This window comes from Numenius arquata, chromosome 2 (assembly GCF_964106895.1).
Source record: "Numenius arquata chromosome 2, bNumArq3.hap1.1, whole genome shotgun sequence".
Taxonomy (NCBI): domain Eukaryota; kingdom Metazoa; phylum Chordata; class Aves; order Charadriiformes; family Scolopacidae; genus Numenius; species Numenius arquata.
The window spans coordinates 32,012,492-32,026,439 of NC_133577.1; the positions used below are offsets into that span (position 1 = coordinate 32,012,492).

At 38.8% G+C, this 13,948-nt stretch overlaps 1 protein-coding gene across 1 annotated transcript in view; it reads left to right on the plus strand.

Moving 5' to 3' along the window:
• Positions 1-13,948, plus strand: part of LTBP1 (latent transforming growth factor beta binding protein 1) — a 199,851-nt gene that overhangs the window by 98,395 nt on the left and 87,508 nt on the right. The window contains exons 8-9 of the mRNA XM_074166229.1: positions 5,522-5,624; positions 11,230-11,301. Of these exons, the coding sequence (XP_074022330.1) occupies positions 5,522-5,624; positions 11,230-11,301 (175 nt within the window). The remainder of the gene's footprint in view (positions 1-5,521; positions 5,625-11,229; positions 11,302-13,948) is intronic.

Here is a 13,948-nt window from a genome sequence, read left to right on the forward strand (position 1 = left end):
TATCAATACTACTATATTATACTACATGACTACCTAATGTATCAATACTACTGTATGCAATATTATCGTAGTGTATGTAGCCTAGAGGCGATGACAGTGGTAATATGCCAGTTGAGGTTATTCATTCCACTGTATAAATATCCCTGTTGAACTTCACATTTAACAAAACATTTCCTATGGAGGTAAATTTCAGGTATTTTCATTTTTTGGCAGCTGTATGAAATGAACTTCCCTATTTATATTCTTTAGGCAGGAAAAATGATACAGGTAAAATTCTGTGCTTCATACTGGTACTTTTTCTCTTAGAGCATTTTTAAAACCTTTTTTCTTTAGAATGGTCTTAAAAATACCATCTCATAAAATAAAATAACTGTCTGGAATTCCTTGAAGCTCATGGTTTGGCTTCTGAAGTTTTTAAACAAATAGACTGTCAGAAATCACTGTGGATTCGCTTCCAGGATTAATGCTTCATTCGCAATAGATTCTTTGCAAGATCAATACCCTGAAATATCAGAAGATTAAAGGTATATCAGATACCAGAAACACCAAACGTTGTTTTAATTACTCAAATAGAAGAAAGCTGGATAATTTTTACTTGCCTATGAAGAATGTTCTGCTTAAGCCAAAACAAATTCTTTACCAGTTCTTTTAGAAAATCTGGAAGTATTTAAGTTTCTCTCCTCTGCTTATGAGACAATGCCTGTTAGTAAGCCAGTGCTACATGGGATAATACTCTTCATTTGTAACAACCTGTCATTCAGCTGGTCAGTAAGCCAATTAAGTGTGTGTGTGTGTGTTAATTGTTTCAGTAATACGGTTTATTAAGTTTGAGGTTTTTTACTCTGTTTGTTGGGCCTATAGGAGAAAAAAAAAAGCAACAATCCAAGGTCTGTGCCTGTTGAATAGTTTACAGAAAGTTAAACAGTGTATCCATTCACTTCTGCTATTGTGGTATGTGAAATGCAGTCTTTTGAGCTGAACCCCAGAGTCATTAGCTATTAACTCAGGCAAAGCACCTATCGATTTCAATCATAGTTAATCATGTGACACTCCTTTATTTATGCCTGTATTGTGGTTTTAGCTAACAGCTCGTGACAGGGATTTGTAGATGGGTCACACAGGAGTGGGAGTCCCAGGAAATGTTGTGGTCCCTCGGCCAGAATCCTCTGCAGTTGCCCCTGACACTAATTGCCAGACTGGGCTCTCTACCACAATTTAACAGGGAGCTGAATAAATTCCTCCTACTGCCTTAGCAGAGGGATTCAAGGATATAATCCTTCCTTTTCCCTGGCATTGGAAAACATATGAAACCCTGGTGGCAGCGCACAACTCAAGTACTGTTAGTGCTCCAAGATTGTGGAGATGGGACAGAGGCTGGAGTCTGGACAGGGGAACAAAGAGGTGATGTGGCTTGGGGTGGCCTTTGTGCACCAGCACAGGGTCAGCCAGAATTTCAGTCTACCAGTGGGAATATTCAGTACTTCCTTCAGTTATATAAAATATTGGCATAGAAGCTCAGGCACGCATGGGGGAAAATATGTGGATTCGAAACAATACTTTCAGTGTCTGTGAGTGCTTTACCCAGGAAGAACTTCGGTTTATAGCAGTACCATGTGTGCCTCATAGTGCTGCTACTGCTGAGTCTCTTTCAGCACAGTTGAGCTCTTTTATACCAATCCTTCATGACTTCTTTGTCTTCTGAACTAGTAAGAATTATCTCCAAATCGTAAGCTTGTGACAGATGTGTCATTCATGAAAATCTGTTCTATCTCTCTCTGAGGCGTTTTCCAGAAGCCCTCAGGAATACAGGCTAGATTAGTTTAAAATGTGTGTGGATGATGGATAGAAAAGTGTAAACCTAAGCTTAGACGATGGCATCATCTTCATGCATAGTGCAAGCTATGTGCTTGTGTTTAGTTTCCCTGCTTATTTTAGGCTCATGCTTATGTGTTGGAGTTGTGTTGAATGGTGAGACAAACTAAAAATAGTTATGGATTCCCCCAAGTGACTTTTCCAGTCACTTGTGACTCAGAGACTGGAACAGACTGTCTGAAGAACTAATGAGTTCTTCTCAGTAGTAGGAAGTGGGTAAGACTTTTGAAGTGAATAGAAATTACCTAAAAGTTTTTGAGACCTGTAAAAACACAGGTTCAGTTCATTGATGCTTAGAGTTTGTGAAAGGGAGGAGCATCTTAAGAAATTGTAGCTGGCAAGGAAAGATTTTGTACAGTGCCATGAGTGTTGAAAGTATCTGAAGCGCTATTAGATGTACCAGAGAAATCAGGGTTTATTAGCCATAGAAGATCACTCTGTTTCTGCTTGGCTTAGGACTTTGCAGAGCAGTCATTTTTTCTGATGCATAGCTCCAAAATTACACAGATCTTACACCACTAGGAGCCCCATGTGGCAGTTGCTTTTTCTCGCTGGCCAGTTTCTACAATGATCTGGATGTTAACCAAATTATCATTGATTCTTCAAGCTTTAATTCACCATAGAGGCAGTGGGAGCAGCAGCTTTAATCATTGCCAGTTTTTACTGACAGGACTACAAACCACAGTTGCCAGATGACTCAGACTTTGGCATCCTTATTTTTGCTCATGGTTTTTATATGGAAATTTGAAAAAGTTATGACCACAGAGATCATGATTTTCAGTAGAATGCAAATGCTGTAGCACCACACCTAAACTAAAAGTGGGCTTTCGTCCATCTTCTTTCTCCTCTTTTTTTTTTTTTTTTTCTTTGTTTTATATGCTTTTAATTTGCTACTGTTAAATGACACCTTTTCTATTCTGGGGAAAAAGAAAAAAAAAGGGGGGGGGGGGCAGTTAATGATGGCATGTTGGCTCTCACGTTAGTGGAGTCTTGCCTTGACACATACGAGCTGCTGGGATGTGTCCTTGAGGCTTGTGACCTTGCAGAGGAACACTGGGTGTTAGGTAATGTGCCTGGCTGCCCAAATGCTCCATTTCTGAGATCATAAGGGGAGGTGCAGCACCAGCCTTGATTCCTCCCATTTCTTTTCGGAGAGAGGAGAGTTGTAAAACTGAGGCATGAGGTGGGGCAGAAGAGTTAAACACAAATTGGTTTAGCTGACTCTCAATAACAGCCACAGTGTACAACTTCAGTAAGTGGCTTCTCTGTCTTTGAAGAAGCAGTCCCAGCTCTAGGAAAGGAATTGAGCAGCAGTTAAACTGAGTAGCTGTGATTATAAAGTAAAATGGTCCTTCCTAGAGCATGCTCAACTGGGATGCAGGTTGAGAAATCTGCACTATGTGGAGACATAACATGAATTCTCTAAGGTCTTAGGGCAGTCTCTCAGAGGAGACATTATGACTACTCTCCAGCTGAAAGATTTTTGAGCTTGTGAAAACTGCAGCAAGATCTGTATATCATCTAGCTAGAGGCAGTTGAAAGCTAGTTCCAGTTTTGAAAACAGCTGAGCTGCTGCAGCAGAGGGAGTTGTGCAGAATTCCCAGTTTGTGGATCTTAATGGCCTTTGTGAAGTGCTAGTCTGAGAGTTGCTTCTGGAAATGGAACTCGGTGGACTCTGACTTTCTGATCAGGCATGGTCAATCTCATACTAATCCTGTCAGTGCCCAGGCCAGAGGAGTGCAAGACAGCCTGAAAGACGTGTTCACATAGTGTAAGACTGGGCCTGCATCTGAAAAGGTGGGACTTGCTTTGGTACTTCACTGTTCTAACACAGCCAAATACTATCCAGACCAGGACTGTTTCTCACCCCTTGGAACATGGGAAAAATTGTCACAAGAGCTTCTGCAGACAGTAGTGTGAAATAGACTCCTAAAGTTCCACAATAACTGAGCAGTCTCTTGTAACCTGTTTGGCCACCCTGAAATGAGTTTCAAAACACAAGTGGTGGTAGCCCATATAGGGGTGATGTGCAGAGGTGCGCAACTTCGTGAAGTGGCCCTGGTGCTAAAAGCTCTGCTTCCTGAGAGAGGCTGGCTTTCACTGGAACAGAGGATGCTCCCGGCTGATCACACATCCCTTGACAGCTGTCTAAGCTTCACATGCAGCAAGTGCTGAGCTGCTGCAGGTTGCACGTTATAATATGATGTTTAAGTGGTGAACTGGTGCTGCTTTTAATTTGTTCCTGAGATATTTCAGAAAGCACCTGGGGAGTATTGGAGCTGAGAAAACATCTGGGATGATGCCTTGCCAGCCCTTGCCATACGAAGAGCGGAGTCTCTGAGTCATAGCCCTGATGTTGTGGGGTAGCCTGCTAACCCTGTACTTCAGAAACATCATTGACTCCTGGGTGTCAATTAAGAGCACAATGGGAAATTTTTGGGAAGGTTGGAGGAAGCCATCAGTGCCTGCACATTCAGCATGTGTCCCTGCTGCAGACTGGCTGGGTTTCCAGCCAAAGTGAGAGCACCCACAAGGCCACAGCCTGTGCTGTAGGATGAGCCAGCTATCTTGAACTGAAACCTAAGTGGCAGTGAGCATTTGGGTCAGAGGTTTACATGCTGTCAGGAAGGAAAGTTAGATTAGGGAGGATCTATTCACTGTGTACTGAGGATTCACACTTCAACACATTTGAATTGTTTGCTGCAATGCCTATTTATATCAACATTTGTTTTGAGAGTGTTACTAAGTGCAGGTGTTGTGCACCTCTCTTGTGCTTTGTGCATGTCCATTTTATACCTAATTGACAGGTTTAGATGTATTTTTTTAATCTCTGCATCTCAGAAATACATTTAAGCTTTCTTTACCATGGAAAATGGAAGAAAATTGCAAAAGTCAAGAACATAATTAGGACATTGTAAGCTTCTGAAAATTATTCTTATTAATAAAGTATTCTTACTAATAAAAACCATAATAAATATGTTCTTGATCAGGGAGGAGAAAAAAAGGGAACATTGACCTCAGAAATTATTGCAAGATTAATTTAAATATTTGCATGAGGAAAGAGACGCTTGTTTGGGGTAACACAGACATCACTAACTTCCGCTTCGGTCGTCTTATCTGTGTTACCTTCTTCAGTATCTGGGCAGCGGAATCTGTCATGGCAATTTGGCAATTTTCAGTAAGTGGTCATTAAACGTAAGTTGGCAGGAAGTTAAGGTTTCTTAATAGGAAATAATATTATAGAAGTCAGTCATACTTGTTGTCTTTCTTTAAGAAACGTATTTAAGATCATTTACACAGCTTTTTCAAAAGTGGATAAGCACATTTTTATGAGGAGAAATGTAGGAAATAGGTGCCAATGGTGAGTTACTACCTTGGAAATATACTCCTATGACATACTGTTCTCTTCTTTTTCTTTCTCCTTCTTTTCAAGTTGACACAGGGAAGATAATAATATCACGTAACTTGCTTGTGTGTGTGTAAAGAGCCATTGCAATGCACGGATACTGTGTAAGTTCAGCAAAGAGCTCCAGTGAACCTTCAGTGTCTCAGCAAGAGGTTGACCCAACATGACTGAAAAAGAATGTTGTACTAGAATGAGCATCATACAGTATCACTAACCGGAGTATTCTTTACCTGACTATTCCAGTGTGGCAAAGCACTTCCTGGCCTTTCCAAGCAAGAAGACTGCTGTGGAACTGTGGGTACTTCCTGGGGTTTTAACAAATGCCAGAAATGTCCCAAGAAGCCGTGTAAGTGCCATTTTGTTGTTATTCTCTGGATCAGTTTATGGCTTTTTTTCCCCTCAAGCAGTGTTTTTCCTTTTTTGAAGAAAAAAAAAAAAAGGAACCTAGTAGAAATAATATCCTATGGTTTGATTAGAGACAGGTTGCAGAAACTGAAATTGTCCTGTATGCCAGCGGAGTTACAATATGCAGGGACTCAGTGCAGCCAGCAAAGTTAACGTTGTTGAGTTTTGGGTTTTTTCTCCTTCTTCCTCCTTTAAGTCAGAGATGCATTGTTGCGTTTTCTGAGTGCAGGAGGGATAATGATATTGAATCATCTTACCTCTTCCAGCTGGATTTATTATTTTAAAAGTTTGTGCAGAAATGTTAAATTATAGAGGCACCAGTTACTGTTTGGAGAGAACGCAATGACCTCCTGGGACTGCAGATGAAGTTTCAAGTTTGGAGCCAAAGTTTTCCAGGCTCTAAATTGTCAGTTACATTTTTCTGCTCTGTTTTTGAAGTATCTGCCTCAACGATTAGGCAATGATGAAGACTTCTTCACTGTTTTGTTATGATTTGACATCATAGTATAATGAGAAAGAAATTTCAAATTATTTGCATGATAGGTGAAGCTAGTCTCTTAAACTTTTTGTGAATTACATTATTGTTGCACAGGAATACTTCTCTGTCATGTCATATTTTTATCACTAAATGAAAGATGAGAAAAGATAATGTAATCTCTGTTTTGCAGATGGAGTGGATCTGCATTTAGCGGGCCAAAAATAGCATAGGGAGTTGCAGTCATTCTTATCTAGGTCTTCTGGGCCCCTGTTATTCATACAGATAGCAGTGCTGGAAACGTGTTCAGTGTTTGATTTTTTTGGAAGCATGTTTTTGTCCGCAAGCCTTACTGTGGGTGTAAATACAATTCCAGCAGAAAATCTGCTGTTATTCCTAACTTCTCTGACTCCTCCTTCCACAGAAGAGTGTGATGTAAATTTATGCTGACTCAGTCTGATCTGCTAGTTTATGAAGCATTTAAATTTAGTATTTTGGAATACGTTTATCTTATGGTGTGCTTCCAAAAGAGAGCCTCCTTGAGGTCTTTGAGGGCCATAGTTAATAAAAGACTCGGGTATCTAAATTGTCATTCCTGTAGCACATAAATATAATTCCTAACAGGGACACACATTCTGCATTGGTGTATGAATTGTGAAATGTGTCCTGATTTTATAGCTTTCTCCAAAGTAGTAGCAATTTAACAAGAACTGAAATTCTTGTTCTCAGAAGCATGCGAACGTGCAGAATGTTGCTTAGTAGATGTAGGTGTGCCATGAGAAAAATCACAAAAGCCTGAAATGTGCTTCAGCCAAAAACTGATTGGAGCTAGTAATACAAATTTTTGGTGCTGAGTTCAAAAGGAAAGCCCATTTGCTAGTTCTTCATAGCTCAGGTAAAACACTGGCCATCTCAGCCTGGAATCCACAACAAACAATGTGTTGATCAGACAGCTGCTTAATGCCAACATGCTCGGCATGATGTTAAGAGCAAGCAAACAGGGAAACGCTGGGACAAACCATGTCCAAAATCCTGGTCCCCAGGTGCTTCCTAGGTGGGTACAGAAAAGTGCCTGAAGTCACCCTAAAACCTCTCCTGAGGCGAAGTCCACCACCTTTTTTCAAAGCACTGAGTAAGAATTTATTTTTTTTTAAATGCTAATGAGATGAGCACTGTCCCTTTATTATAAAAGCTTAATGGCTAGCACACTTGCTCAAGATGGGGCAATCCAGAGCTTCCTTATCTGCCAGAAGAATTTCTAATCTATGTATTATACCTATGAGTAGATGCCCTAACCCATAAAGTGTAGAAACAGTTCTTGGAACAGGACTGGGAACCCAGTCTCTTTCCCAATGTCCTTAATTACTTATATTATGAGTCATGCTTATTCCCGCTTTCTGGCTGAATCTGAAATTGTTTTTTTGAATGTAACTGTATGATTTCAAGAGGAAACAGAGAATGTTGCCACTTGGAATAATCCTGTCCTTGTGATTAAAGCATTCCTGGAAAGTAAGGGTTTGTGTCTCCTAGGTATAACGGGATACATTTCTCATCTTTCTAGCTGGGACCTTTCACTGTACATTACTATTTTAAGAAGAGAGGAGGCGATGGGTGCACTATCTGTTTTCTCTAGATTAAAATACAGTGTCATCTACCACTACATTATATCAAGAGTATAATTTGGGAGGTGTATGTTTCACGAATATTCACTGAATCTGTCAGGAACCTTTGGTAGAGTAATATGTATTTTCTTAGTCTAGATTTGATTTAGGAATGGGTTAAGCATGATGCTATTCAATCATGCCATGACTTATGGCAGTTCTGCATGGGTCCAAATAGTGAATTTTCAGATTTCTAAGAGCGTGAGGTGATAAATTTGGAGTGTTGCAGGAGTTCAAGTGATCTTAAAGCATTTTGGAGTTTTATAGACATTTAGTTTGAATTTAGGCACACAACTTGAACTTTCATATTTCTGTTACATATGGGCTTAAGTGTCCTTTGGGCGTAGGTGTCAAATTAAGCCTCATGTCAGTATCAAAGTGTTCGCTTCTGTAAACAATTTCCAAAGATAAACAGAAATTTATTATAAGATTTAATAAAAGTGTGGAGTGGTTGCTTAAGGATTTGTATTTCATCAAGTATTTTACTTTTTTTTTACAATAATGGAATGTTTCAGCAGTAAAAAGTGTGTGTATATATGTATATATTATTATATTTTTATATATATGATATTGGATAGAAAAACTTGGGAGTCAAGTAAATTATTAGTAATTATCAGTTAACTGATGTCCATGGTAGTGTCTCGGCTGGCAAAATTAATCCCACATTAGTCGCCTGTAATTTTGACCTGGTTTGTTACTTTACTAAATTGGTATTATCCTTTTTATTATTGACTTTTTGGAAGCAAACAGAATTCTTTTTGCTTTTATGGGTTTATGCTTCATAAACTTCACTTAAGATTGACCTGTTTTTGTAATAATACATAATCAGGTTACATTTAACGTGATCTTCTGCGAGACCCACTTCATCAAAATATTTGAGCATATACTTCAGTCTCATTAGCAGGCAGTTTTCCTCTCTCTTCAGTCTACTTCTTAAGGATGTATGTAAGTTTGCATGTGTCTTGTTCCTGTGGACTTAAACAGGGCTATGTCTCTTTGTAAAGATATACTTGCGTATTTTGGGTAATAGCCACTGCTCAGTCAGGGCTTCTGTCTTGTTGCAAAGTCAAGTGCCTTGGCCTGAGATGGCTCCCATGACTGTAAGTTTACAGGTTATTCAGTATTAGTGAAAAACAAACAAGAAATTTTGGAACAGATCTCCATTTTTGAGGGCTTCTACAGAAGATAACTTTTAAGACAAAGTGCATTTCTGTATTACATGGGGAATGTTATGATTCTTCAGGAACCTTGCTAACAGTTAATAATTGCAAACAGGTTGTCTAAGTGAGTAAAGGATAAGCAATGTAGGACTCCATCCAGCTCCCACATGGATCACTAGCCATCACTGAGCAAGCTGCTTACTCTACTGTGACCTGCTTATGTTACTGCTCTTTGTAGAAGGTAGAAAACAGCTGCTAGTAAGTCGCTATTTCCTGCTCATTGTGGGAGTAGGAGGATGAAGAGAGAGGGAGAGGTTAAAATCTCTGACCTTACTCCACCACTGCACTTTCTAGACCAGCTGAGTCACCCTGGAAGGGAAAATATGTTGCAGCACTGGAAAAGGTCTGGCATAGCTCGTGGGCTGGTGCTCTTCCTCTCTTTTCCTTTGCCAGGCTGTACTGCAGGTGCTATTCCTGCCCAAAAAAAGTTAGAGAGACTCTGTTGGTTTTAGTGTGAATTGAATCAGGTCTGTAATGGCAAACACAGATACGTTGGGACATAATCAGTGCGATTATGACTCTGATTCTGCCAACATGAGAATTAGGAGTTTCATTGACATTTTTGGGGACCAGGAATAAGGTAATGCATTGCACTTTTGAAAATCTTACCTTAAATTTTGTCTGTTTTTAATTGTGAAAAGATTGTGAACATTGTGAAAAGATTGGAGCTGCCTTGAAAATAAATGTGTAGCTGCCACTTCATGGTGAGAGATGAAATTTTCAAATTCATATTTGTGTTGAAATGGTTGTAGTCAACGTAAAGATGGAAAAGTATGTGTTCAAAACTGTAAGAAACCTTGTTACTGTATTTTGAATTGTACTATTTTTTTAACCATTTTTTCACTTTAAGCAATTTCTAAGGAGAATCTTGATGTTCTAATTAAGCAATTATTTTAAATAATTCACAGCAATTTGAAATAAAGCTTTCTTGCTCCAAAGACTACTACTCAAGATTGTTACTTAAATTTTTCCTAAAAATAGGAAAAGCTTAAGAACTAATGAATTTTTTTTTCTTTTGTTTATCCTTATAGTCAACCAGTTACCAGTTTTAACATAAGATGTGGGGATAAATGTGCAATTCAGGCATTATTTGTGAAGTGAAGCCAATTGAAAACATTATCTCAGTTGTTCCGTCTTATTTCACAGTTTATATACAGTGAAGATGTATGTTTGTTTGTTCTTTTTTTGGCCTGCTGAACATTTAGAACACTTTTAAAGGAAAACAAAATATCTGACCAAATGTAAGGTATCTCTGTTGTAGCATTCAAGTTATGAAAAACTCTCTTGACTCTTATTAAAGGCACTTGTCTGATCATAGAGCCAAAAGTTTAGTCCTATATGTTTAATAAAGTACTGGGCTTTGCCAAGAGTTTAGCTTTTAGTGCATAACCATACAAAGAAGTTACTGCTCTCATTTATGGTGTTATAACTGTTTAAGAATCAATAAACAGTTTTCTGTAGTCTCAAAGGCAACCTTAAGTGCGGGAAGAAACAATAAATAGAAATAAAAAGCCAGTTAACGGAACATTTTCTGTTTTGGCAAAATTGAATTCAGTCTGTATTTTGCAGTGTTGTTATGCCCTTGACGGTTTACACTGATCAGCCAATAAGTGACACAGTCTTCCAAAATTCAGCAACTTTGTTCGGTAAATCGCAAATGTGCCTTTTTCTTATTTTTGCCTTGTTTTAAAAGTTTATTTGCATCTCTTTTGTCCGTATTTCAAATATATTTTAATTCATTGTGGCAGGAGAGACAGTACCCGCCAATTTTGCTTAACACTGAAGATAATTCTGCTTTCTAAAGCCGCTCTCAGTTTTAAAACCATTGAGTTTCCATCATGAATCTTAAACTTTTGTCTTTTCCCAGCATGATGGGGAAAGATTGGTGAAGTAATCATTTGAATATTTGAGAACAACTGGATGAAAGATAATGTCGTATTTCAAAGATTTTTTTTTTTGAAAATATATAAACTTGACTGGTTCGCTGAAGGCTTAAGTGGTATTTATGTGGAAAGAGATGGAATTAAAGTTACCTGTACAACCTTTAATTTTAATTTCTTGACCTTTTATTCTTAACCACACATCATAAAAACTTATAATTTTTTTTATAGTTACATAATGATGTGGCTGTCAGACTCTCTAAATAACATATAAACCAGCAGTATTTAACTGATTTTTTTTTTTTTTCAGCTTACCATGGATACAGTCCCATGATGGAATGCCCACAAGGCTACAAAAGGATCAATGCTACATTTTGTCAAGGTACGATAGTGCCCACAATTGATGGTGTTTATTTTGAGTACCAGTTTTCTGTGACAGATTCTTTGATCTTTGTGATCTAGAGGAAAGAGTCCAGTCCACTGAATTTGTACTCGGGAAAAAATATTGAGGCTACTTTTAACTCTTTGCAAACATTGACAACTCCATAGAGTGCTGGGGTTTGGTTTTTTCCTCTGGGCAAAAAACTTCTAAAATTTTTACATATACTCTTGTTTTCTTTGATGACGTATAAAGATAACTTCATAAGGATTTATTTACTTTGTTTTTCAGTAAAAATGCATTGTTCTGTCTGTTCTTTTGCTGAACAGTGAACCTGCAGACTTAGTTAATTCAGATGCAACTAGCAATAGAGAATAATTTCTATTATCATGAAAATATAGAGTAATTTGAGAACAATTCTTTTGGACTTAAGAGGTTAGACACAACAGTACTGAGAACAGCCAGATAATTTCACTGACAAGTGGACATGAAAAACCACGTGTATCTGGCTGCCATATAAAGCGGTGAGGGACGTACTTAAAGAATGTACATAGTGCAGGTGAGGATGTATGGAGTTAGACTCGGCACAAGATGGGTTACTCTAAGATTATACCCTATATCTTCTGGCTGTAAGCATAGAAGTTACCAGAAGATACAGGGTTGTGGGATCTGCATGATCATGCAGCAACACAGAAAGCCTTGGGGCATTTAGATTCTACTGGTCTATGGCGTCTCTATCTGACAAAGCTGAACAGATGACCGTGCTTGTTCTTTCTGCGTATCTTGGGGTATTGAACAGAGGTGCCAGATGAGGATGTAGGGAAAAGTTTAATTTCTTGTCCGAGTTGTTTGGCACAGCTCAAGTAAACAAGAGAAAGGAGCTCAGAGAAGATGTGAGCAATCTCCTGCTCTGGAGGGAGACTTGGGAAGGAAGGGAAGAATGAGTTCAAGTGAGGCTGACACTGACCTGTGGTCAGTTTTGATCATCATTGTGACAGTTCAACGGGAAAGTAAGTCCCAACAGAGAGTAGTGGTGGTGGTGAGAAGGAGAAAATGAAAGAGTGTTAAAGGATATATATGGGCACTTCGGAAATAAAGTTAATTGTATTTAACTGAAAACTTTCAGTTAGCACGTTGATGAAGGAACATGCAGCAGCTAGCTACATAAAGAAATGATTTTACCAACCAAAAAAATACAGTTTGTAGAGCACAAAACACAAACATCCCACTGCTTCCACTGCTGAAGGACATGTGAGCTGCTATCTGAAAGTATAGGCACTTTCTGCTGTTCAGTTCTCTACCTAGTGGTTTACCAGTTTGTATGGTAGAGGCATTTGGAGGATTGTGAGAGAAAATTGGGTTGGGTCAAAATAGGAAAAAACTAAATGGAGGAGTGTTGCAAATTGTATCTCAAGAGCTTGTTCCCTTTTCTGCAGTGAAAGACTGTAGAATTCTCTTAATAAATGAAAGGCATGGGGACATGTTGATGGCAACTTACTGATGGCGACTGCAAAATGAAAAGGTAAAGAAGGTGAGTGTAAGGCATAGACGGACCATCTGTTCAGGCCTCAAATTAAACACATAGGTGGTGCATATATTACAGCAAGCTATTTCCGGCCATTTTGAAAAAGATTGTCTCATTCTGCATATTAGCTATGAGGTTTTTCAGAGACTGCGAAAGATAGGATTTCTGACTTTCAGCACAGAAAATGCCTGGAAGATGCCATGATGCATTAGTCCCTCTGAACATGGTCCAGGAGAGACAGGAGCTTTTGTATTTCCATTAGTTGTGCGCAAACCCCACTGTATACACAATGGTTTCCTGGACAGCAGCAATGCAGCTGGCATTTAAAGGCGAGTAAGGCATTCAGTTTGTTTCAAGGGATTGTATCTAGGTGTTGGCAAACCTTATTTCATGGAAATGAAGATCCTTAATCAGGGGCTACAGATGGTTAAACAATGGTCTGGTGCTTGTGAAGGTTGCCAGAAGTAGGCCAGGAAGTTGTTTCACTGAGCAGTGACAGGCTGATAGAGAGGGAGAACATATGTCTCTGGGCAGGAGCGTAAGAGGGAGCTAAGTCCTGTTATGGTAGTGTACAGAAATAGATCCCTACCTGGTAGGCCAGTCATTGCTTGTTGTACTGGGTTTTGATAGTTTTTCCCCTGACACATTTTTGTATTACATAACTAATACTGCAGGAAATACGAGGTTTTAAATAGTTTGTTTTATTACTGCTATCATTATCCCAGAAAAGAGCAAGCTGTAGACTCTAAATATAACTTCTAGTTGATACATGGAAACTTATAACCTAGAGTTTAATCAGATAATAGGAGTTGGATTATCCCACCAGGAGGTAGACTGTTGATGAATTGAGGATAAGGACAATCTCTTAACTTTCTGGAGAGGACAGAGGTGGTGACTGCTGTAGGTTTCCCATAGTGCCTTATCAAGGCTTGCGTGACTTCTCAGTAATTTACTCACCAACACACTCCAAAAAGGATACAGATAAGGAAGAAACTGGGAGAAGGAATACCCATGAAACAAAGCCAAGATGAAATTTAGTCTTATTGAAGTAAGTAACAAGATTTTCTTTCACAGGGTTATGATTTTGAGCTCTGTTTGAACAGTCATCAGGAAAGCTAGCTTCAT